General features: G+C 39.9%; 1 protein-coding gene across 3 annotated transcripts in view; it reads right to left on the reverse strand.

Moving 5' to 3' along the window:
* Positions 1-24,012, reverse strand: part of UBAP2 (ubiquitin associated protein 2) — a 125,210-nt gene that overhangs the window by 66,684 nt on the left and 34,514 nt on the right. For all 3 annotated transcript variants that reach the window (XM_068552317.1, XM_068552316.1, XM_068552315.1), the window contains exons 2-4: positions 20,875-21,014; positions 5,414-5,491; positions 1,091-1,201 (exon numbers count right to left, since the gene is read on the reverse strand). In XM_068552317.1, the coding sequence (XP_068408418.1) occupies positions 1,091-1,201; positions 5,414-5,491; positions 20,875-20,973 (288 nt within the window). In that variant the 5' untranslated portion in view covers positions 20,974-21,014. The remainder of the gene's footprint in view (positions 1-1,090; positions 1,202-5,413; positions 5,492-20,874; positions 21,015-24,012) is intronic.

Consider the following 24,012-nt stretch of genomic DNA (forward strand, 5'->3'; position numbering starts at 1 on the left):
TAGTTCATTTTAATACAGCCTGTGCCTAATAAAGCCTACCCCTAAAAATGAGAACTTGATTAAACCCAAACAATGATAAGGAAGGCACTGTTTGATGTGTTCACCTTTATACCCCATTTAGGTGAATCATTATTTGTTTTAATCTGCTCTGAATTGGTTTCCTCAATGAAAAAATACAAATGAAATACTGTGTAATTTCCATGTAGAAATCAAAAGATTAGGGCTGACACCTGCCTCTGGTGTGGCTTTAGCTGCATACTTCCTAAAATAAAAGGGAGGAGCTTTAGTGTGCATGCGCATTCCTCAAATTTTACTAAGTTTAAAAAATATTTTTTTCTTATGTTAGTCTAGAGATATAAGGAGTAGTAAGAGGTGACAACTGAGACGAAGAAACATGAGCTGTGGAGCCAAGAGAAGTTTTTCAGGTGGTGAAAATGTCCACAGGCCCAGAGAATTTTGGCAACTGTGTAACGCTGGAGTAGTTGACCAAGTTCTCTTTCAAGTCTTCAGATTCTACAAGTTCATGAAGAAAACATATATAACAAAAACAGTCATTTCAGGTTAGTGTTCTTTCTGGTCTTAAAACATATATGGAGGGCTTCCCTGGTGGCACAGTGGTTGAGAATCTGCCTGCCAATGCAGAGGACACGGGTTGGAGCCCTGGTCTGGGAAGATCCCACATGCCGCAGAGCAACTAGGCCCGTGAGCCACAATTACTGAGCCTGCGCGTCTGGAACCTGTGCTCCGCAACAAGAGAGGCCGCAATAATGAGAAGCCCGCGCACCACGATGAAGAGTGGCCCCCACTTGCCGCAACTAGAGAAAGCCCTTGCACAGAAACGAAGACCCAACACAGCCATAAATAAATAAATAAATAAATAAATAAATAAATAAATAAATAAATAAATAAATAAATAAATAAATAAATAAATAAAAATAAAAAGAGCAGCTCTCTCTTTAAAAAAAAAAAATATATATGGTACAGCACCCATAATCCCCCTCCACCACCACCCCCAAATAAGGTGAAGTTGAAAATGCAATATGAAACTGGAGAGAAATCTTAGCATTGCAAATCAATTAATAATACTTACCGTATCTGAATTCCCTTCCAGCAATACATTGATAGCTTTGTTGACATCTCCATTACAGTCGTGCAGAGCCACTATGCATTCATCCTGATTTTTTCCTGTCACTTCCATAAGCTGTTGGAATTATAAGACTGATTAGGGAAACACAAGAATGGCACTTGATATTAATTCTAAGATTCTACTATATAAAGACAGAGATTATGCAATCCTTCCACATGAAGATGGCCTTTTCAAGACTCTGAGATTACAATCCAAGATCAGGTTTACCTGTTTTGGGGGGCTACTCCATGTCTTTCCACCAATACTGGTAAAGTCAAACTACAAATCAACCCTCCTCCAAGCTGACCAAGTATCAATTCTTAATCGGCAGCACATACATACATACCAACATTCTCAGAATATTTAGGATGAGCTATGTGACTGCTCAAACTAGTTCAATGGCCTGGGACTCCCAAATTTCTGAGCTACTCAAATATTAAGTGGAACTATATGTTTCCCAAAGACCAAGCATGAGCATGTGGCCACAATTAGCCGAACATCCAGTCCAACTGTTTGCACTGTCCAACAGTCCAGTTGTCTCTGTCAATGTTCCATACGTGGGCTATCACTGCTTGGATTAGAACACTGCACATACAAAATAATTTAGAACACCCTAAAGTCTCACAATTAGAATTTGGCAAAGCAATCTACAGGTTCAATGAAATCCCTATCAAATTACCAATGGCATTTTTTTACAGAACTAGTACAAAAAACCTTAAAATTTGTATGGAAACACAAAAGACCCTGAACAGCCGAAGCAATCTTGAGAAAGAAAAACAGAGATAGAGGAATCAGACTCCCTGACTTCTGACTATACTACAAAGCTACAGTAATCAAGACAGTATGGTACTGGCACAAAAACAGAAATAGAGATCAATGGAACAGGATAGAAAGCCCAGAGATAAACCCATGCACATATGGTCACCTTATCTTTGACAAAGGAGGCAAGAATATACAATGGAGAAAAGGCAGCCTCCTCAATAAGTGGTGCTGGGAAAACTGGACAGCTACATGTAAAGGAATGAAATTAGAACACTCCCTAACACCATACACAAAAATAAACTCAAAATGGATTAAAGACCTAAATGTAAGACCGGACACTATAAAACTCTTAGAGGAAAACATAGGAAGAACACTCTTTGACATAAATCACAGCAAGATCTTTTCTGACCCACCTCCTACAGTAATGGAAATGAAAACAAAAATAAACAATGGGACCTAATGAAACTTAAAAGCTTTTGCACAGCAAAGGAAACCATAAACAAGACGAAAAGACAACCCTCAGAATGGGAGAAAATATTTGCAAATGAATCAACGGACAAAGGATTAATCTCCAAAATATATAAACAGCTCATGCAGCTCAATATTAAAAAATCAAACAACCCAATCCAAAAACAGGCAGAACCCAATCCAAAAATGGGCAGAAGACCTAAATAGACATTTCCACAAAGAAGACATACAGATGACCAAGAGGCACGTGAATAGCTGCTCAAGATCACTAATTATTAGAGAAATGCAAGTCAAAACTACAATGAGGTATCACCTCACACCAGTTAGAATGGGCATCATCAGAAAATCTACAAACAACAAATGCTGCAGAGGGTGTGGAGACAAGGGAACCCTCTTGCACTGTTGGTGGGAATGTAAATTGATACAGCCACTATGGAGAACAGTATGGAGGTTTCTTAAAGAACTAAAAATAGAATTACCATATGACCCAGCAATCCCACTACTGGGCATATACCCAGAGAAAACCATAATTCAAAAAGACACATGCACCCCAATGTTCACTGCAGCACTATTTACAAGAGCCAGCTCATGGAAGCAACCTAAATGCTCATCGACAAATGGATAAAGAAGATGTGGTACATATATACAATGGAATATATGGGAACGAAATTGGGTCATTTGCAGAGACGTGGATGGACCTAGAGACTGTCATACAGAGTGAAGTAAGTCAGAAAGAGAAAAACAAATATCGTATATTAACGCATATATGTGGAATCTAGAAAAATGGTACAGATGAACTGGTTTGCAAGGCAGAAATAGCGACACAGATGTAGAGAACAAATGTATGGAAACCAAAGGGGGAAAGCGGGGCTAATAGTGGTGGGATGAACTGGGAGATTGGGATTGACATATATACGCTAATATGTATAAAATAGGTAACTAGTAAGAAACTGCTGTATAAATAAATAAATAAATAAATAAATAAGAAAAAATTAGAATTTGGCAGCTATCACAAAACTCACTCCTGGACATACTATTTTCTCAAGTAGCCTCAACAGGGTGCTATGTTTGAAATCAAAGAAATCTCCTTGGTGCATTCCCTTTAACAAGGGATAATTAAGCTATTTAATATTTTCAACACAAGGAACAATCACAGATTAGGCACAATATAGGTCTCTCAATTATCAGTGAACAAATGTATGATTTAAATATCTGCTGTGGGGCTTCCCTGGTGGCGCAGTGGTTAAGAATCCGCCTGCCAACGCAGGGGACACGGGTTCGAGCCCTGGTCCGGGAAGATCCCACATGCCGCAGAGCAACTAAGCCCGTGAGCCACAACTACTGAAGCCCATGTGCCTAGAGCCCATGCTCCGCAACGAGAAGCCACTGCAGTGAGAAGCCCGCGCACCACAACGAAGAGTAGCCCCCGCTCGCCGCAACTAGAGAAAAGCCCATGCGCAGCAGCGAACACCCAACACAGCCAAAAATAAATAATAAATAAAATAAATTTTAAAAAATAAATAAATAAATAAATATCTGCTGTGTTTTAAGTACCTTTAACTATTTTAGTATGTATCAGCTGCAGTTCAAAACAGTTTGACCCCCAACATCTGAAGCGATTTCTCTGTGGTCACAAAACAATTAGCCTATCGGGAAGCCAGGTCTCCCGGTCTCATAAATACAGCTCTTTACACCACATCATTCCATCTGATTTCCTTCCTGTGTTACCCAGCAAGGTTCTATACATTCTACAGCTTTCCCATGCTTCAGTCTTTGGATGTCTACTAATAAGGTCAGATTTTTATCAATGATCTCTAGTAGCCCAATACCCGTCACATGCAGTTGTTAAGATGCACAGTAGGGACTTCCCTGGTGGTGCAGTGGTTAAAAATCCACCTGCCAATGCAGGGGACACAGGTTCGAGCCCTGGTCCGGGAAGATCCCACATGCGTGGAGCAACTAAGCCCACGAGCCACAACTACTGAGCCTGCACGCCACAACTACTGAAGCCCGCACACCTAGAGCCTGTGTTCCACAACAAGAGAAGCCACTGCAATGAGAAGCCCAGGCACCGCAACAAAGGGTAGCCCCCACTCACCGTAACTAGAGAAAGCCCGCACACAGCAACCAAGACCCAATGCAGCCAAATAAATAAATAAATAATAAATTTATTAAAAAAAAAAAAAAAGATTTATAGTAACCATCAAAACTCCCCCAGTGATTGGATTAGTAAGAGAGAGAACCATTGTTAAAACTTAAAGCTCTGAACTCCTGTACCAGTGCTCTTTTTTGTGTATCCGCTATGCTACCCAGATAAAAGGCAATATAATATGTAGAAGTATGTCTCAAACAATTCATAAATCTCATTCCAGCTAATAAGTTCTATGATTTTTAATAAATAATTTTTGTGGCTTTCCAAAAATATCACCATTAAGTCTAATGACAGCAACTATAAGTAAGAACAAAGAGTTTACATACTAAAGGGCTAAAGAGTTCACCAAGGGACTTTCACTCCAAGGAATTATTGGTAGACCTCTACCAAGGTAAAGGTTATTGCTTGGTTTCTAGAATCTTGAAGGGAAAAGAAGTCTTATCAGGAAAGAAGAATGTGAAATTAAAATAATGTTATATCAGTGAAGTTCTAACTGAAGACATCACCCTAAAATTTAATTTTATAACTTTTCCAATCTATGTTTGGGATCACCACAATATGTGAAAAGGCAAATCAGCTCTTCCGTAACATTGAACAAAATTTTCTGAGAACCTGCCATACACTAAATATACTTTCTATGCACAGGTATATACAATGCCACTGTACTTTCACAAATGCTCATTGTTCACATGTAACACTAGTAACTCAGAAACGTTCTACTGCCAAAACTCCTTCACTCTAGCCACCAATACAGGTATTTTGATTTTGAATCACAAGTTCAAAATCCAATTATTTACAACTAAGCAATAAGCATAGTTTAAAATAAGAATCTCTAGTGAAATTATCTTTTTAAGCACAGTAAGAATAGATTACAAAAATGACAGTATCCTTTGCCAGAAACATACCTGTTTAACTTTAGCTTCAAACTCTGAATCATTTTTATCAAAGATCACTTGAGCGAGACGCATCTGTTCAGCTGTTGCCTGGAAAAGCACATACAACTGTTCAAGATTGGAGCAGCAAAAATACAAGTTAGATGCCAAAATCTGGTATAAACAGATAAAAACTCTCAATCACTGTGGTAACAGAAATACTGATTAACTAAAAAAAAGGACTCTGAATTTAGACCTCTTAAATGTACACAGTGTATTCCCATAAGGTAAATAAGCATCAAATTAAATAGCGTGAACTTCCCATTCCTTTGACCAAAGGACCTAAAGTCCTGTTCATCTTCATTAGCCTTGTGACTCATTTGAATTTTCTTTCTTGAATTTTCTTTCCCCTGGGCAGATGAAGTTACAGCGTAACAGAAAGTGGAAGAACAGGAAGCAAGGGAAACAACCGCCAGGATACAGGCTTAGACACAACCTTGCTGTCAAAAAGCAAAAAAGCTCTGCTATCAACTCAAAAAAGGTCAGTTCGGAAGGGAAAAGGCTGTATTTATCTAAATAAAAATTATTTTTAAAGTTACATTTTTATTTTTAACCACAATTTTAAAATAGTTTTAATTTAACAGAATTTTAAAGGAAGCAACTTTCAAACGCTTAAATTAGTCAACTATGTAGAAAACGTTTCCAGTTGCTTTTTTCACTCAAAATCCTTCTTAAAAAAAAATCAAATTACCGAATTTCTGAGGTTTCCTTTTGTAGTATTTCTGGCAATTAAAAATTAGAAAGGTATTTTTTTTATTAATTAATTAATTTATTTATTTATGGCTGCGTTGGGTCTTTGTTGCTGTGCGTGGGCTTTTCTCTAGTTGCGGCGAGCGGGGGCTACTCTTCGTTGCGGTGTGCAGGCTTCTCATCGCGGTGGCTTCTCTTGTTGCGGAGCACGGGCTCTAGGCGTGCGGGCTTCAGTAGTTGTGGCTCGCGGGCTCTAGAGCACAGGCTCAGTAGTTGTGGCGCACGGGCTTAGTTGCTCCGTGGCATGTGGGATCTTCCCGGACCAGGGCTCGAACCTGTGTCCCCTGCATTGGCATGCAGATTCTTAACCACTGCACCACCAGGGAAGCCCAGAAAGATATTTTTTAAATAAGGAAACTTTTGGGAATTCCCTGGCGGTCCACTGGTTAGGACTCCGTGTTTTCACTGCCGAGGGTGTGGGTTCAGTCCCTGGTCAGGGAACTAAGATCCCACAAGCCGTGTGGCACAGCCAAAGAAAAAATAAAAAGAAAAAGAAAAAAGAAATTTGAAAAAGGTAACTCTTGTACAGTCAGTTAATAGCAACATACCAACCACAGCTAGCTAAAATCTTTACTAACTCCCAACATAAATATTTTTAAAGTTAAATCATTTAAATTACTGAATGAGCTTGGGGGGGAGGGGAGACCCACTAAGTGCTAATAATAAACAACTTTTAAAAAATATATTTATTTATTTATGTATGTATGTATGTATGTACGGCTGCATTGGGTCTTCATTGCTGTGTGCGGGCTTTCCCTAGTTGCGCAGAGCAGGGGCTATTCTTCTTTGCAGTGCACATGCTTCTCATTGCAGTGGCTTCTTTTGTGGCGGAGCACGGGCTCTAGGCGCTTGGGCTTCAGTAGTTGTGGCACGCAGGCTCAGTAGTTGTGGCTTACAGGCTCTAGAGCGCAGGCTCAGTAGTTGTGGCGCACGGGCTTAGTTGCTCCGCACCATGTGGGATCTTCCCGGACCAGGGCTCAAACCCGTGTCCCCTGCATTGGCAGGCGGATTCTTAGCCACTGCGCCACCAGGGAAGTCCCAATAAACAACTTTTCATCTTTGCTTTTAATATAGATTCATAATAATCTCGATAGGGGTGGAGGGGGAGAGGTTGTTAGTGTTTTTTACAACGTAAAAACGCTTCTCACAAGAGCTTTCCAGTCCATGTTGGTGGTTGATTATACAAGCCCCAGGTAGCTTTGGTCTGTTCCCTCCAATCTAATGGCCAATCCTTTCATCCCAACCTATGCCTGCTGTGACCTCAGTTGTAGTGTTACATTACACTCAGAAAGATGTTTGTACAGTGTCTACACACACGGCAAATTTTACCTCAATTCTAACCAGCATATATAAGGGCCTTCTTTACACAAACCCTCAAGTGAGAAGTCCCAATGAGGCAGCCAAAAGGACCAAGGTATGAAATAAATGAATGAGGTAAAAAGGAAAACCAAAGGGGAAGGTGAGTTCTGGAAAACGGCACTTCCACATTATACATTTGAGCTTTGGGTAGTGGCAACCTTTTATGAATGAAAGTAAGCCACCGGGATAAAAAAAAGAATATATATATATATATATATATATATATATATATAAAACTGAATCACTCTGCTGTAATTAACACAACATTGTATATCAACTATACATCAATAAAAATAAAAGTAAAAAATAAAAAAATAATTTAAAAATAAAAAAATAATAAATTAAAAAAAAAGAAAGTAAACCAACGCAGCCCTTGGTGCTAAAACCCTACATGATTAATTTTTGCCCGTTCTTCCTGATAGCAATCACTTCTACTCAATTTCAAATCTAGAAATTGTACCTCACGCATATTCATTGAGCCTTGCTGCAACCCAAGCAGTACGAATGTTCATCGTTTCTTACCATTAAATTTCCTTAAATTACAAAATTTTCACAAAGCCCAAAAGAAAATAACAGTGACCCATAAGGTATCTATCTAATACCAAAAACTATTTATTTGGTACTTACATATTTTTCTCTTATATCAAAAACAAAATACTAATCACACTACTTTGTAGGAACACATAATCAATTGTAAATACCTATATCATAATGTTTATTGGCTGCATAAAAATCTACTGGATAGGTCTTGCATTTTACTTACTCTATGAATTCTTTATTACTACTCAGACACTACAGGGAGCCATTATTACACCTAATACATCCAGGATAGCTTTCTTAAAATAAATACAAAGATGTGAAACTACTAGGTCAAAGAAGTATATAGAAAAATGTTAAAAGGAGTTTCATACCATCTGCTCAAAAATGCTCTTCACAAAGGCTGCAAAACTTTATACTCAATTAACAGTGTAAAAGAGCCTGCTTCCTCAAAATCCAGTCTATAAAAATGCAAACTTAACCAATTAAAAATAAAAATGATCTCTATTTGGTTTGATTTTTACTTCTTAGATCATTAGAGTAATCTTTTAAAAATACACTTACTGGGACTTCCCCGGTGGCACAGTGGTTAAGAATCCGCCTGCCAATGCAGGGGACACGGGTTCAAGCCCTGGTCCGGGAAGATCCCACATGCCGCGGAGCAACTAAGCCCGTGTGCCACAACTACTAAGCCTGCACTCTAGAGCCCGCAAGCCACAACTACTGAGCCCGCGTGCCACAGCTACTGAAGCCGGCATGCCTAGAGCCCGTGCTCCGCAACAAGAGAAGCCACCGCGATGAGAAGCCCACGCACCGCAACAAAGAGTAGCCCCCACTCGCCCCAACTAGGGAAAGCCCACACGCAGCAACGAAGACCCAACGCAGCCAAAAAAGTTAAATTAAAAAAATATGTATATATATAATTATACCATCCCCCAGTTCTGAAGAAACTAGTATTCTCAGTGTAGAAGTGATCAAAATGTAATATAAAAGAAGTGAAAATCCTGTAGCCCTGAATTTGAACTATCAGCATTACTAACTCATGAGGCATTTTACTTTTAACTCTGTCCACTGGAGAGACCTATAAACAATGACAAACCCAGTAACAATAAACATTAGTTACCAGATTGAGGTCTCTAAGTGCCATTTCCTACTAAAAGATGCCAGGATTCCTTAGAGCAATGTCTGATCTAGGTACACAGCAGGAATTATACAAGATAAGTCTGGAATAACTCATCATACCAGTTTATGAAGAAACCATCAAAGATTACTAGAAAGTCAAAAAGCCCTCAGGAGCCAATTTGAAGAGACCTGGCCAAAAAAAGGATAATTTCAACTTCAAAAAGGGTAATAACTAGAAATAACTGAAACCCTTCAAATGTTTAAATTCATAGGTTCATAATAATATTTTTAATACTAATTGTTCACCTTTGGGAGATGATAGGTAAACAAGTAATTACTTTAAAAACCTATAAATATACTCTTCAAATGCGCAATGGTCATGAAAAACAAGGAAAGACTGAAAAACTGTTGTAGATCAGAAGAGACTAAGGAGACATGAAAACAAATCCTGGAACAGAAAAGAGAACTTGGGACTTCCCTGGTGGTCCAGTGGTTAAGAATCTGCCTTCCAATGCAGAGGACGCAGGTTCGATCTCTGGTCAGGGAACTAAGATCCCACATGCCGTAGGGCAACTAAGCCCGTGCGCTGCAACAAAAAGATCCCACGTGCCACAAGGAAGATCCCGCGTGCCACAACTAAGACCTGACTCAGCCAAATAAATAAATAAATATTTAAAGCAAGAAAGAAAAGAGATCTTAGTGGAAAAACTAGGGAAACCCAAATAAAGACCGTATTAATTTAATAATATTGTGCCAATGTTATTATCTTACTCTTGACAAATAATTATATAAGACAGAAGTTAACAAACTGTAGCCTAAGATCTGATTTTTGTATGGTGTGCCAGCTAAGAAAGGTTTTAACATTTTTAAAATGTTGTAGGGACTTCCCTGGTGGTCCAGTGGTAAAGAATCTGCCTTCCAATGCAGGGACATGGGTTCGATCCCTGGTCGGGGAACTAAGATCACACATGCCATAGGGCAACTAAGCCCACGCACCACAACTACTGAGCTCAGGAGCCTCAACTAGAGAGCCTGCGTGCCGCAAACTACAGAGCCCATGCACTCTGGAGCCTACGCACCTCAACTAGAGAAAACCCGCAAGCCACAACTAGAGAGAAGCCCGCACGCCACACTGAAGAACCCGCGTGCTGCAACAAAAGATCCCTCATGCCCCGTGTGCCGCAACTAAGACCGAACACAGCCAAACATAATTAAAAAAAAAAAAAATGTTGTAATACAACAAAAACAAAGAAGGAACATGCAACAGAGATTGTGTGTGGCCTGCAGAGCATAAAATACTATCCAACCCTTTTTGTGAAAAGTTTGCCAACATTTGATATAAAATGTTAGCATTAAGGGAAGATGGGTAAATGTTGTAGAGACCTCTGTATCATTTTCCAAGTTTTTGGCAAATCTTCCAAAACACTGATTCCAAAACAGTTTTTTAAAGAAAGAAATAATAGAAACTACAGTAGAAATAAACGAAATAAAGAAGAGAAAAATCAACAAAATTGACAAACCTTTTAGCTAGAACAACCAAGAAAAGAGAGAGAAGCCTCAAGTTATTAAAATTAGGAATGAAATAGGGGACATCACTACAAACTTTAGAGGAATAAAAAGGATTATAAGAAAATAACCATGAACAAGTGTATGCCATCAAGCTGGATAACCTAGACAAAAACCAACAATTTTGTCTAAAAAGGCAAATTCCTAAAAAGACACAAACTACTGAAATTGACTCAAGAAGAACTGAAAATCTGTAACAAGTGATTGAATTCGTCATCAAAGAAGTTCCCAGAGGGCTTCCCTGGTGGCGCAGTGGTTGAGAGTCTGCCTGCCAATGCAGGGGACACGGGTTCGAGCCCTGGTCTGGGAGGATCCCACATGCCGCGGAGCAACTAGGCCCGTGATCCACAATTGCTGAGCTTGCGCGTCTGGAGCCTGTGCGCCGCAATAAGAGAGGCCGCAATAGTGAGAGGCCCGCGCACCACAATGAAGAGTGGCCCCCACTTGCTGCAACTGGAGAAGGCCCTCGCGCAGAAACGAAGACCCAGCACAGCAATCAATCAATCAATCAATCAATCAATAAATAAATAAAAAAGAAGTTCTCAGAAAGAAAAACCCAGGACCAGATGGCTTCACTGGTAAATTCTATCGAACAATGAAAGAACATCAATCACCAATTTTTCACAAACTTTTCCAAAAAAATAGAGAAGGGAACATTTTCTAACTCATTCTATGTGGTCAGTATTACCCTGATACCAAAAGCAAAGACATCACAAGAAAAGACAACTATAGAAAAATATCCCCCCACAAAATCCTAGCAAACCTTACCATACCAGCAACTTACCAATATGTACCATGACCAAGTTAAGTTTATCCTAAGAACGCAAGGTTGTTTAAAATCTTAATGTAACACACCATATTAATAGAATAACAGACAAAACCCACGTGATTATTTCAGTAGACACAGAAAAAGAATTTGGTAAGATCCAATACCCTTTTAGGATAAACAAACAAAAAAAACCCCAACAAATCAGAAATAGAAGGGAATTTCCTCAACCTAATAAAGTCAACTTAAAAAACCTACAATTTAACATTCTACTTAATGGTGAAAGACAACTGAAAGCTTTCCTCCTAAGATCAAGAACAAAATAAGGATGTCTGTGCCAGCCATTTGTACTGAAGAGTCTAATCAATGCAATTAGACAGGGAAAGTCCTTAGGCAATTAAGCAAGGAAAGTAGAATATATGCATGAACTAAATTCTTACAGATCTAAAATATTAGTACACACAGACACACACTCTGTCTCTCAGAAGGATGCTGAAACTTGAGAAAAACATATTAAAAGTATTATACAGGATAGGGCCAACAGCAATTCGGTAAATAACCATCATGAAACTATTCATCCATGAAGCATTATCTTTCTATAAAATCAAAAAGTTCCTATTATAAAAATTATTCAATCATAAAGTAGAGCTTCTGTTTTATCGCTAGAAAGATCTTAAGAGGTAGTAATACAGTTCAACTCCATACTGTGCCCCTAAGTAATTTACTCACGCTTTATGCTGGGTGTTACTGGCACAAACCTTCTAACTACCAGAGGTGTGTAGTATCCAGTATATCAATCATGCTGCCTCCCAACAAGGGAAGAAGCTATCTGAACAGTCTAAGAATGCAGTCATGACAGCCTAGGCTAGTGTGGCCACAAGAAGGAAGGGATGTAAAAGGAGATGTTTCTTCTGTCACTTTACATTTGAAGACTGAGAAAAGTGACTACAACATGTACAAGAACTGGGAGAACCCAGTCTGCATTAGTCATAGGAAACCTTCAAGAATCAAATGAAAAGAGGCACAGAGAAAGATGGAAATGAGAGTTCAGGGCAAGGTGGAAAGCAGTCAACGGTACATTAAGAAAATCACCAGAACTCTAAAGCAGGTTTCTGTACCAAGAAAATAAAATAAGGGACTTCCCCAGTGGTCCAGTGGGTAAGACTGCGCTCCCCATGTAGGGGGCCTGAGTTCGATCCCTGGTCGGGGAACTAGATCCCACATGCTGCAACTAAGAGTTCGCATGCCGCAACTAAAGAGCCGGCATGCCATAACTAAAGATCACGCATGCTACAACTCAGACCCAGCACAGCCAAAATTTATAAACAAATAATTAATAAATAAATGAATATAAAATAAAAATTATGTTTTTGAAAAATAAAATGAGCAGAACTTTCTGGGATGAGGGTGATGTTCTGTACATTGATAGGAGACTGGGTTACGCAAGTATACGCATCCTACAAAAAATGATCTGATACACTTAAAATGTCTGTATGTAAATTTCACGTAAAAAAAAAAAAAAGAGAAACCTAGATAAATATTAAACTCTAGTTAATGATATATAAGCTAAAGTGTTCAAGGGTAAAGTAAATTGATGTCTTTACTTTGAAATGCATCAAAAAAAAAATAAGATAGCATGATGGATAGCTAGTCAGATGTGATAAAACAAATAAAGCAAAAAAGGTAATTGTGAGTGTATGGGTGTTTGCTGTACAACTCTTTCAGCTTCTCGTTATATTTGAACATTTTCATAATAAAATGTTAGGGGGGAAAAATTTCAGCAGATCAGAAAAAGAGGTCTGGAAGAAGGTCAAAAAGAAAGGGCAAGGGACTTCCCTGGTGGCGCAGTGCTTAACAATCCGCCTGCCAATGCAGAGGACACAGGTTCAATCCCTGGTCCAGGAAGATCCCACATGCTGCGGAGCAGCTAAGCCCATTCACCACAACTACGGAGCCTGCGCTCTAGAGCCCACGAGCCACAACTACTGAGCCCATGTGCCACAACTACTGAAGCCCATGCACGTAGAGCCCATGCTCCGCAACAAGAGAAGCCACCGCAATGAGAAGCCCGCACACCGCAACGAAGAGTAGCCCCCGCTCGCTGCAACTAGAGAAAGACCGCATGCAGCAAGGAAGACCCAATGAAGAAGGAAGGAAGGAAGGAAGAGAGGGAGGGAGAGAGGGAGGGAGGGAGGGAGGAAGGAAGGGAGGGAGAAGCAAAGGAAAAGAAGGGGAAAACACAGATGTTAAACAGGAGCTAAAATAAAAAATATAAACGATGACAGAGAAAGACAAGTATTATATGATATCACTTATATATGGAATCTAAAAAATAATACCGACTTCCCTGGTGGTCCAGTTGTTAAGACTCCACACTTCCACTGCAGGAGGTGTGGGTTCAATCCCTGATGGGGGAAGTTCCGCATGCCACGCAGTGCAGCAATCAATCAATAAATCAGTCAATCAACCAGTAAAATAAAAAATAATAGCAATGAATCGATATACAAAACAGAAACGGACTCACAGACATAGAAAACAAACTTATAGTTACCAAAGGGGAAAGAAAGCAGAGGAGGGATAAATTAGAGGAGTACGGGATTAACAGATACAAACTACTCTACAGAAAATAGTTAAGCAACAAGGATTTACTGCATAGCACAGGGAACTGTATTTGATATAATAACCTATAATGGACAATAAGCTGAAAAAAAAAAAAAAAATATATATATATATAAAAAACTGAATCACTCTGCTGTACACCTGAAACTAACAATGTGTAAATCAACTATACTTCAATTAAAAAAATATATACACACACACACACACACACACACATATATATATATAATAAATGGGAAAAAATCCAAGAAATTGAACTGCAAACCAGTTGTAGAAACTCAATCACTCACTGTATGATGTTTATTAGCAGAATGTGCCTGGTTCAAGACATTTCACACAGAAAATATGGCATATAGAAATTTCACAGAGTATAAGATACACCAAAGCCAGGGACTCTGGCTGTAATATCTTTCTGAAAAGGGATGTAGGATCAATTAAAAGTAATAGGGCAAAGGGGAAGATAACTACAATAAGAGCTCTAAAGGCAGCAATATTTAAACTTAAAAACTGCCAGAGAATTGCCTGTGCTTCCTAAACGTATACAAGTTACAGAAACAAAGAAAGCTCCCAATTCTATTAAAATATCAATAAGAAAAACACTCAAGTTGACAGACTTCCAGTAAAGATTATAAGCAGAATAGTTATTACCAACAGCATTTTGCTGTAGACAACAGTCTAGGGCTTCTACATATTTATTTTCATTTTATTTTATTTGTTTAACATCTTTACTGGAGTATAATTGCTTTACAATGGTGTGTTAGTTTCTGCTATATAACAAAGTGAATTGGCTATACATATACATATATCCCCATATCTCCTCCCTCTTGCGTCTCCCTCCCACCCTCCCTACCCGACCCCTCTAGGCGGTCACAAAGCACCGAGCTGATCTCCCTGTGCTAGCTGCTTCTGTTGCGCCCACACATTTCTGTGAAGTCACTATTCATTACCATGTGTAAGGTAAATACCAATTACTAATTTATTCAGACTTAGCTTTCTCAGCTTAAATACTACGATTCTTTGCATTTCTCTTCAGTGATATCTGTTTTATTCCTAAGAGATTACAGACCATCTAGACATAACTTCTGAAAGCACGGTTGATGCACCTGACAGTGGTTTAACAAGTACAGTATTGCAATACTAGCATAGCATAGTGATATAAAACGTTTTAAATCAGAACTTTAAATATTTTTTTTCCTTTGCTGACTGACCTAGTCCAGAGAAAATTACTTTAAATATTCGATAACCAAAGCACCAAACAAATTAGAGTATGATAGGCAAGTTGTCAGGCTGAGCTCTAGAATGTGTCAAGAGATCTGTACAGCTTGTGAAATCAGAGGAAAAAGCAGAATCAAGGGGTAAGTTAACAAGGTTATACACCCTCCCCTACAACAAACACTAGTGACATCCACCATACAACTGTCAAGTGGAAAAAAACTCTTGCCAAAAAAAACAGCATTACTAACTCTCTTTCTCTGGATCTCTCTTTCATTCACTTGGCTCATAAGGAGCTAAAGCTACTTTCACAATGAAGAATGTGTTCATAGCTTTTCTAGTGGAGCCAAATGTTTTGTGCTGGAGCTGTCACCCAGTAAATTTGGAAAATACAATGAAGTAGGATTTTTTGTTTTTAATCATCCTTATGCCCACCATCCAAAGATAAGCATTATTAATATAGCCTACTAGTCTTTTTTCTTAAATGTTTTAACAGGTGTGCTATAATATTGGGTCCTTTCAATAACCAGGCCTTTTCCATCAAAATTTCAAATATTATAATCACTTCATAACTTATGTGCAATATACAATAAAAGCTACCATTTCCTGAAAACAACTTATGCAATTTCTAACTCCTTCCAACCATCCTGCAAAGTAAATATTGTGAGAATAATAACAGGAAACCTCGCTAAAATGGAATCAGGAGGCCAGAAGGGGAGGCTCTCATGCAGTACCACTAGAGGTCAATTACAGGAAAAACTATCATTGCAGGCCCCAATGGGAAAAGATGTACACTGCATCCCTACAAGAAATCAACTACTCTAGCAACTCAGATAATGAGAAACCCTTATTACCCTGAACCTCACTTTTCTCTAATGGACTTGCTCCAAACAACCCCTCCCAACTTCCTCTTCCTCTATAAAATAAGGTTCCTCTGTTTCTGGGACCCGCCTATGGTTGTTTTTGTTTTGTTTTTCTTTTCTTTATTTTTTTGGCTGTGTCGGGTCTCACTTCTGGCACGCAGGATCTTTGTTGAGGCATGCGGGATCTTTCACTGCGGCGCATGGGCTCTTCATTGCAGTGCGCGGGCTTCTCTCTAGTTATGGCATGCGGGTTTTCTCTTCTCTGGTTGTGGCGTGGGCTCCAGAGTACGTGGGCTCTGTAGTTTGCGGCACACGGGCTCAGTAGTTGTGGCGCGCGGGCTTAGTTGCCCCGCAGCATGTGGGATCTTAGTTCCCCGACCAGGGATCGAACCTGCATCCCCTGCATAGGAAGGCAGATTTTCTACCACTGGACCACCAGGGAAGTCCCTTGCCTATGGTTTTTGCCGTGGCTTGCTTGTTCTGAATTGCAATTCTCTGCTATTCCCAAATAAGCCCATTTTTGCTCATAAAATAACTTTTATTTTTAAGTTCAATATTATCATACTTCATATTACATTTTTAAAAACCGGAGTTTTTTATCTCCCCACATGATACTAGATAATCAAATGACAAAACTGGTTACGAGTTTATAAGGCAAACCTATGTCCTATACGTCATAATATGATGCATTAAGAACAGATCACAAGGACTTCCCTGGTGGCGCAGTGGTTAAGAATCTGCCTGCCAATGCAGGGGACATGGGTTCGAGCCTTGGTCTGGGAAGATCCCACGTGCCGCGGAGCAACTAAGCCCGTGCACCAAAACTACTGAGCCCGCACGCCCTACAGCCCGTGCTCCACAACAAAAGAAGCCACCACAGTGAGAAGCCCACGCACCACAACGAAGAGTAGCCCCCGCTCGCTGCAACTAGAGAAAAGTTCGCGCACAGCAACGAAGACCAACGCAGCCAAAATTAAATTAATTTATTTTAAAAAAAGATCATCATTTCTATGGTATTTCTACCAAAAATGCATAACCCACCTCTCATCATGAGGAAATAGCACACAAACTGAAATTGGGAGACATTCTACAAAATAAATGGCCTATATTCTTCAAATACATCTATGTCATGAAACAGAGACCACATTAAAAGAGACTAAAAAAGGGACTTACCTGGTGGCGCAGTGCCTAAGAATCCACCTGCCAATGCAGGGGACACAGCTTCGAGCCCTGGTCCAAGAAGATCCCACATGCAGCGGAGCAACTAAGCCCATGAGCCACAACTACTGAGCCTGCGATCTAGAGCCCGTGAGCCACAACTACTGAGCCCATGTGCCACAACTACTGAAGCCCGTGCGCCTAGAGCCCATGCTCCACAACAAGAGAAGCCACCGCAATGAGAAGCCCGCACACCGTAACAAAGCATAGCCCCCGCTTGCTGCAACTAAAGAAAGCCCACGAAGTGTAGCCCCTGCTCCCTGCAACTAGAGTAAGCTCGCGCACAGCAACGAAGACCCAACACAGCCAAATAAATAAAATAAATATATAAATAAATTTATTTTTAAAAAAGAGACTAAAAAGAATTGATACCTGAATACAATGTATGATCAAGGACTTAATTAGCTAAAAAGGACACTATTGGGACAATCGGGAAAACATGAATACAATGTACAGGTTACACTAGATGAGTTGATTTCCTGATTTTTGATAACTGTACTGTGATTACGTAAAATAAGATCCTCGTTTTTTAAAATATACACACTAAAGTATTTAGGGGTAAAGATGCACCATATCTGCAACTTATTCTCCAAAGGTTCAGGGGAAAAGCTGTGTGTAGTTTCTCCTTTGTAGAAGGAGAGAGAAAAGGATAAATTAGTAAACATGGTAAAAATGTAAAATCTGGGGGGATCTGGAAGAAGGATATTCAGGAATTATGTATACTACTCTTGAAACTTTTCTCTAACTCTCCAAGTATTTTTTTTTTTTAAACTGAGGTTCAAAGAGACTTAAGTAATACATCTAATTGGTAAAGTGGTAAACTTAGGTCCCAAACCCAGGTTTACTCAGATTCAAAAGAGCTCATCGGTTTTTCTCTTACATCCTGCTACCTCCATAGGGTATCTCAGTACACCTCCACCATTACACATTTAGAATTGGGCAATAAGCATCTTGTGGAATGAAGCACACACAGCCCACCCCCAATTTCAGGTTGCTTCCTTAGGAAGTACTTCCCGGAATGGGGTTAATGGATAAATGAACATGGACAATTTTACTAATACTCCTTTGAGAAATTCTCACAAAACTTTTTTTTTTTTTTACAAGGAAAATCAGAAATCTAAGGGTCTAGGAATCCTTCTCAAAGCTCAGTGGGCAGCTTTTTTCTTCTAATTATATAAAATGAGCCATCCCCAAAGGGCCAATGGAAAAACTATTAGGGACAACACTTGGCAGGAAGGGAGTCCTCCTTCCTCCATTCCAGAGACTTTGATTCTCTGGAAATCATTCTAAGGATTTTATTTGGGTGGAAGATAGAGACAGTTTACATTCTCAACAATTCACTTTTAATATTTAATCTTTACTGATTTGATAAATAACAAAATAAAATGTTTTAATTTATATTTGATTGTAGCAGGATTGTACCTATGATTACTCGTAACTTGTATTTAGGCTATTCATGAAACAAACATTTTTCTTAAGCATTCATCTATACAGGGAAGGCCTACTACATACAAAAAGTCCAAATTTTTCCCACAATAGCCAGTCTTTCTTGGTCAGTTGTGAATAAATACCTATCCGGGTAAGTGTATTTAGGAGCAAACACTAAATAAAAGATGTTTGTTTGTTGATAGCAGCAAAATACAAGGCTAACCTTATACTGGAAGATATGATGCAACCACTGAGTTGAGTCCATCTCCTATGTCCCTTAACATCAACAGGGAACTTGTTAAAAAAAAGTATCTGTAATTAGCTATCAAAGTACAGTCAAATCATCAATCTGAAATTATGATGGACTGCATAAGGTTTATTTACTTACTTCCATACTGTCTCTGAAAAAATGTTTGCCAATCTAGTCAACAACATGTATAAAATGCTCAATTTTGTACCATGTACTGTGCTTAGCTAGCATTTTACTCGGATTATCTCACTTCATTTAAAATAATAACACAAACAAATTGAAAAGGAGGGACTATTTAACACTGACTATTTTATACAAATGGATCTTGTTCATTAAAAGCCTTTCTAAGGGACTTCCCTGGTGGCGCAGTGGTTAAGAACCCGCCTGCCAATGCAGGGGACACGGGTTCGAGCCCTGGTCCGGGAAGATCCCACATGCTGTGGAGCAACTAAGCCCGTGCACCACAACTACTGAAGCCCGTGTGCCTAGAGCCTGTGCTCCGCAACAAGAGAAGCCCCCACAATGAGAAGCCCGCGCACCAAAGAAGAGTAGCCCCCGCTCGCCACAACTAGAGAAAGCCTGCGCGCAGCAACAAAGACCCAACACAGCCAAAAATTAATTAATTAATTAATTAAAAAAAAAAAAAAAAAAAGCCTTTCTAAGATTAAAGCACTCTTCCTAGGTAACGATGCATGAAAGAAAAGGAAGGTTTTGTTTGTTTGTTTGTTTTTTTGGCCGAACCATGCAACATGTGGGATCTTAGTTCCCAGAACAGGTATCGAACCCGCACCCCCTGCAGTGGAAGTGCAGAGTCTTAACCACTGGACCACCAAGGAAGTCCCAGAAAAGGCAGCTTTTTAAAATTGTATAATTCAGGGACTTCCCAGGTGGCGCAGTGGTTAAGAATGAGCCTGCCAATGCAAGGGACACAGGTTCGAGCCCTGGTCAGGGAAGATCCCACATGCCGCGGAGCAACTAAGCCCGTGTGCCACAACTACTAAGCCTACGCTCTAGAGCCTGCTAGCCACAATTACTGAGCCCGCAAGCTGCAACTACTAAAGCCCGCGTGCCTAGAGCCCTTGCTCTGCAACAGGAGAAGCCACTGCAATGAGAAGCCCAAGCACCGCAACAAAGAGTAGCCCCCGCTCGCCACAACTAGAGAAAGCCCGTGCGCAGCAACGAAGACCAAACGCAGCCAAAAATAAATAAATAAAAATTTTTTTAAACTTGTATAATTCAGATATTTCTCCACTTTAGAGTATTACTTCTCCATACACTTGGGATTTTCACATTACATTCCAGGGACACACCTGGATTAATAATAAAGAAAAGAAGGGACTTCCCTGGTGGTCCAGTGGTTAAGACTCCATGCTCCCAACGCAGGGGGGCCTGGGTTCGACCTCTGGTCGGGAACTAGATCCCGCATGCCGCAACTAAGAGCCAGCTAGCCACAACTAAGACCAGGCGCAGCCAAATAAATAATTTTTTTTTAATAATAATAATAAAGTAAAGGAGATGGCCTAGGTGCTAACAGGTAGGAGGAAAAAGTTCAGGATTAAATAGTTAAGAAACAACGTCCCACGTTACCTGAATCAGTATCTACTCTTTCCTATTATATACTACCTATTTTTTAAAAACAAGTTTCAAAATCCCGGGTTTCCTAAAAAAGAAAACATTAAAGCAATGTGCCCCCTTAATTTCTGTAATTTTAAACAAAGCGAACAAGAGTTCCACAAAAACTTACCTGTACCACTTGTTTCTGTAGTTGTGTTGCCTGTGTCACTGAAATCTGTGGCTTTTCCCGAGCACCTCTGGACCGGTCACTGCTCACCGAAGTCATCATATACAGTATATACAAAATAATGTATGCACAAAATAGAAAATCTGAAAGAAAGGAGACACAGTAAACAAAACTTCCAGATTATAGAAAACGACAAGGATAAAATTCAGGGATACGGAAGAAATGTGAGATAAAACATAAAGGTTCTCTAGAATGCAAATTCTAAAGAAACAAACCATTAGGATTTTAGATTTTCCTGGTAGCTCTTAAGCCAATTTTACTAAAGCAGTCTAAACGTCTATGGTTTATGATTATAGCAATTTTAAACAAAAATATCAAATATCACCAATTTTAACCAGCAATTATTTTACCACTATATAATCAGCCCTCTGCATCCACAGATTCAACCAACCACGCAAAATATTAGAAAAAAATTTTTTCAGAAAGTTTCAAAAACCAAAACTTTGAGTCTGCCACACTATCGCAACTATTTACATAGCATTTACCTTATATTAGGTATTATAAGTAATCTAGAGATGATTTCCCTTTTTTTTAATTAATTAATTTATTTATTTTTGGCTGCATTGGGTCTTCGTTGCTTTCCCTAGTTGTGGTGCACGGGCTTCTCATTGCGGTGGCTTCTCTTGTTGTGGAGCACGGGCTCTAGGTGCGCAGGCTTCAGTACTTGTGGCACGCAGGCTCAGTAGTTGTGGCTCGTGGGCTCTAGAGTGCAGGCTCAGTAGTTGCGGCGCACAGGCTTAGCTGCTCCGCAGCATGTGGGATCTTCCCGGATGAGGGACCGAACTTGTGTCCCCGGCATTGGCAGGAGGATTCTTAACTACTGCCACCAGGGAAGTCCTAGAGATGATTTAAAGCATACAGGAGGATGTGTATAGGTTATATTCAAGAAATATCATGCCATTTCTTTTTTCTTTTCTTTTTTTTTTTTTTTTTAGGCCACGCCATGTGGCATGCGGAATCTTAGTTCCCCAACCAGGGATAGAACCCGTGCCCCATGCAATGGAAGCACAGAGTCTTAACCACTGGACCACCAGGGATGTCCCTATTATGCCATTTCTATAAGGGACATGAGCATCCACAAATTTTGGTATCCGAGGGAGGTCCTAGTACCAATCCTGTGCAGATACCAAGGGACAAGTGTATGTAGTTACTACTACATCAGCGGTCCCCAACCTTTTTGGCACCAGGGACCGTTTTCCTGGAAGACAGTTTTTCCACGGACGGTGGATGGTGGGTGGGGTTGATGGGATGGTTTCGGGATGATTCAAGCTCATTACATTTACTGTGCACTTTATTTTTACTATTATTACACTGTAATATATAATGAAATAACTACACAACTCACCATAATGCAGAATCAGTGGGAGTCCTGAGCTTGTTTTCACTTGCCACTCACTGATAGGGTTTTGACATGAGTCTGCAAGCAACTGATTTATTATGGTCTCTGTGCAGTCAAACCTCTCTGCTAATGACAATCTGTATTTGCAGCCGCTCCCCAGCGCTAGCATCACCGCCTCAGCTCCACCTCAGATCATCAGGCATTAGATTCTCTTAAGGAGTGCGCAACCTAGATCCCTTGCATGCACGGTGCACAGTAGGGTTTGCGCTCCTATGAGACTCTAATGCCACCACTGATCTGATAGAAGGAGGAGCTCAGGTGGTAATGAAGGTGATGGGGAGCAGCTGTAAATACAGATGAAGCTTCGCTCACTCGCTGCTCACCTCTTGCTGTGCAGCCCAGTTCCTAACAGGCCACGGACCAGTACCAGTCCGTGGCCTGGGGGTTGGGGAACCCCATACTACATGTAGTTTTATCTGCCTCTTCCCATTTGCAGTTAGTATTTGAACCCAAAGGTGACGTTATGTCCAGCCTGGATTTTACCGGCAATAATGTAATTGAAAATGTGATGTCTAGGGGACTTCCCTGGTGGTCCAGTGGTTAAGAATCCACCTTCCAATGCAGGGGACGCGGGTTCGATCTCTGGTCAGGGAACTAAGATCCCACAGGCTGCGGGGCAACTAAGCCTGCACGCCGCTAAGAAAGATCCCATGTGCCTCAACTAAGACCCAATGCAGCCAAAAATAAATAAATAAATAAATTTTTTTTAAAAGAATGTGATGTCTAGGAGCAAGCTATACCTTCAGGCAAAAACCACTTATAAACAATAAACCTTCCAAACAGACAAAAATGACTGTAATTTTCCTTTATTTACTCAACACTTACTGAAGAGCTACTAAGTGCCAAGCATATAACTAAATATAATATGCCATCAAAACACGATTATAACAACAAAATACACTTCACACTCAGTAGGATAGCTATTATGATAAAAAATTAAAAATAGAAAATACGTTTTGGAGAAGATGCAGAGAAATTGGAATCCTTGAATACCACTGATAGGAATGTAAAATGGTGCAGCCACTACGGAAAACCAGTATGGTAGGTCCTCAAGAAAAAAAAATCAAAAGTGGAATTACCATCGATTCAGTAATTCCACTTCTGGGTATACACCAAAAAAAAGTAAAAGCAGGGTCTCAAAGAGATAGTTGTACACCCATGTTCATAGCAGTATTAATCACAGTAGCTAAAAAGTAGAAGCAACCCAAGTTTCTAACTATAGGTGAAAGGATAAGCATATATGGTGTATACACGTACAATGGAATGTTATTTAGCCTTAAAAAGGGAGGAATTTCTGACGCATGCAACAAACATGGATGAACCTTGAGGACATTATACTAAGTAAAATAAGCCAGGCACAAAAGGACAAATACCCTATGACTCTACTTATATGAGTTACTTGGAATAGTCAATTTCACAGGCAAAGTTGAGTAGTGGTTACCAGAGGCTGGGAGCATGCGGAAATGGGGAGTTACTGTTTACTGGGTATGGAGTTTCCACTGAGGAAGAAACATAAAAACTTCTGAAGATGGATGGTCACAAAACCATGTGAATGTACTTAATGCCACAAAAAAGTACACTTTAAAAATGGTTAGGGACTTCCCTGGTGGCACAGTGGTTAAGAATCCGCCTGCCAATGCAGGGGACAAGGGTTCAAGCCCTGGTCCGGGAAGATCCCACAT

The sequence above is a fragment of the Eschrichtius robustus genome, chromosome 10 (assembly GCF_028021215.1).
Source record: "Eschrichtius robustus isolate mEscRob2 chromosome 10, mEscRob2.pri, whole genome shotgun sequence".
NCBI classification, from domain to species: Eukaryota; Metazoa; Chordata; class Mammalia; order Artiodactyla; family Eschrichtiidae; genus Eschrichtius; species Eschrichtius robustus.